The sequence below is a fragment of the Pinus tabuliformis genome, chromosome 1_1 (genome assembly GCF_031772625.1).
Source record: "Pinus tabuliformis cultivar Carrire ecotype Pingquan chromosome 1_1, CPIR1, whole genome shotgun sequence".
NCBI lineage: Eukaryota > Viridiplantae > Streptophyta > Pinopsida > Pinales > Pinaceae > Pinus > Pinus tabuliformis.
In genome coordinates, this window is record NC_142297.1 from 514925888 (window position 1) to 514928412 (window position 2525).

Consider the following 2525-nt stretch of genomic DNA (forward strand, 5'->3'; position numbering starts at 1 on the left):
TGCACGCTGGGGCAGAGGTCACCTCCGGTCGTCAATCCCCTCTCGATGGGGTCCTTAGAGCACATTATACCCCGAGAAGCGCCCCCCCATGAAATGCTTATCTTTCAATTGCAGGGGCTTGGCTAGTGCCCCCAAGAAACTAGCCTTACGGAGACTTATTGAGGTTGAGCCATCTGACATTATTTTGCTTCAAGAGACTCTAGGACAGGCTTAGCATATCACCCTCTCTTTGCAAGCTCTGGCCCCGAGATGGAATTTTATGGCTATTGATGCGACTGGGCGATCTGGGGGACTGGCTATCGGATATAACCCTAAGACCATCAAGGTTGATGCATCCTGGGGTGATCTGGTTTCATGGGTATCGATGTATTCTTTGATGAACTTGGCAAAACCCTCCGTATTGTGAATGTATATGGCCCCTGCCACCAGAGAGAAACTTTTTGGTCTCATTTCCTAAACCTCTCCCTTCTTATCCCTGACCACATTATTCTGGGCGGGGATCTTAATTTTTCTTTGGGCTTCAGGGAATCCTGGGGATCTTCGGCTCAGGTGGATACCATCACTGGGTATATGACAAACATCTTGGAACAGACCAACTTTATGGATGTCCCTATGCAAAATCCTCTGCCCACCTGGAGGAACAAGAGAGTGGGTGCAACGACATTGGCCCGTAGACTTGACAGATTCTTGATGAAGGGTTTGCTCCTTCAACAACTTCACCATTACAAGCAATGGGTTGGCATAGGGGGTATCTCTGATCACTCCCCTATTTATCTGGAAATACTTGGCCCTCACCAGAAGCCGAAGGCCCCCTTCAAATTCAATCACACATGGCTGCAGGACCCTAACTTCATAAAGCTGGTTACTGATTTCTGGGTTGCAAACCCCATCGATAGAGAGGCATCCATGGCAAAAGGCTTTTGCAAAAACCTCTCCATGCTGAAGCATCAGGCTATCAATTGGGCAAAGGATAAGAATAACAGGGAAAACACTCAGCTCTGTCACATTGAAGCTGAACTGTGCACCTTATTGGATGATCGGAACTTGGGGTTCAACACAGGAGAAGAAAAGGCACGTTTGATCGAGTTGGAGAACCAAAAGGTTCATATTCTCAAATTGAGGGAAGAATCACAAAGATTGAGAAGCAGAGCCATATGGCTCAAGGCTGGCGATGAAAACTCAAAGTTTTTTCAAAATTACGCAAAAGGGAGGAAAGTCACAAATACTATTTGGAACCTCCCTCTCCCGAAAGGAGGCAATGTGGACTCTTTCAATAAGCTCTCTTAGCTGGGAACTTCTCACTTCAGGAGCATTTACAGGAACCCACCAGGCACAAATCTGGCAGAGATCATAAATGTGGCAAATCATTTCCCTAGATTTGTAAATGAGGAAGATACAGCTGAACTCACATCACCTGTCACAACAGGAGAATTAGAAAGTACCTTAAAATGGTTCAAAAAGGATAAAAGCCCTGGCCCGGATGGTTGGACAGTCGAATTCTATATAGCTTTTTATGAACTATTGGGACAAGACCTACTGTGGGTGGTGGAGGAGAGCAGATCATCTGGTCGCTTATATCATGCTATTAACTCTACTTTTATTGCCCTCATTCCAAAGTCTGACAACCCATCCTCCTTTGATGACTATCGTCCCATATCTTTGTGCAATTGCCTATACAAGATCATCTCCAAGATTATCGCAAATCACCTTCGACCCATCCTTTCTAAAAATATTTCTCCCCAGCAATTTGCTTTTCTTGAAGATCGACAGATCCATGAAGCTATAGGTTCCGCTCAAGAAGCCCTCCACTCTATTTGGTTCAAACATCTCAAAAGCATCATCCTCAAGATCGATCTGTCAAAAGCTTTTGACCGGGTCAGCTGGCTTTATATCAAAATGCTCCTCATTCACCTGGGTTTCCCACATAATCTCATCAACTAGATCATGGCATGCGTCACCACCCCTACTTACAGTTTCCTCATCAATGGTGCAACTTCCCACTTCTTTCATGCTGAAAGGGGTCTCAGATAGGGCTGCCCCTTATCTCCTCTCTTATTTCTCATTGTCATGGAAGGGCTTAGTAGATTAATCATGACAGCTAAGAGAGACGGATCCCTCGGTGGTCTCAAGATCACTGATGACTGCTATCTCACTCATCTTTTATTTGTGGACGATGTTCTTATCATGCTGGACGGCAGCATCAGAGATTCACAGGCTTTCTCCCGGATCCTCCATCTTTTTTCAATTGCTACTGGCATGCTTGTAAATCAACAAAAATCCACAATCACATTCGCTCGCACAATTGTTCATGAATCTCAGTATGCTCATCAAGTATTTGCCTACAGCATCCATCCAATGGACAGAGGACTAAAATATCTGGGTTATTGGTTAAAGCCCACGTGTCAAAGGATAGCAGATTGGGTATGGCTTGTTACAAAATTGGAGAAAAGGCTCAGCTGTTGGAGCCACAGATATCTATCTAGGGTAGGTCATTTAGTTCTTATCAAATCGGTCCTAGAAGCTAC

At 44.9% G+C, this 2525-nt stretch overlaps 1 protein-coding gene across 1 annotated transcript; it reads left to right on the plus strand.

Moving 5' to 3' along the window:
- The first annotated feature begins 354 nt into the window (after positions 1 to 354).
- On the plus strand, positions 355 to 1287 carry LOC149214048 (uncharacterized). The gene has a single exon (XM_089389272.1). The coding sequence runs from the start codon at positions 355 to 357 to the stop codon at positions 1285 to 1287; it is 933 nt and encodes a 310-aa protein (XP_089245398.1).
- The last annotated feature ends 1238 nt before the right edge of the window (positions 1288 to 2525 follow it).

Excerpts from the sequence above, each read along its gene's own strand:
- LOC149214048 (XM_089389272.1), top strand. The coding sequence starts at position 355 with ATGGGTATCGATGTATTCTTTGATGAACTTGGCAAAACCCTCCGTATT.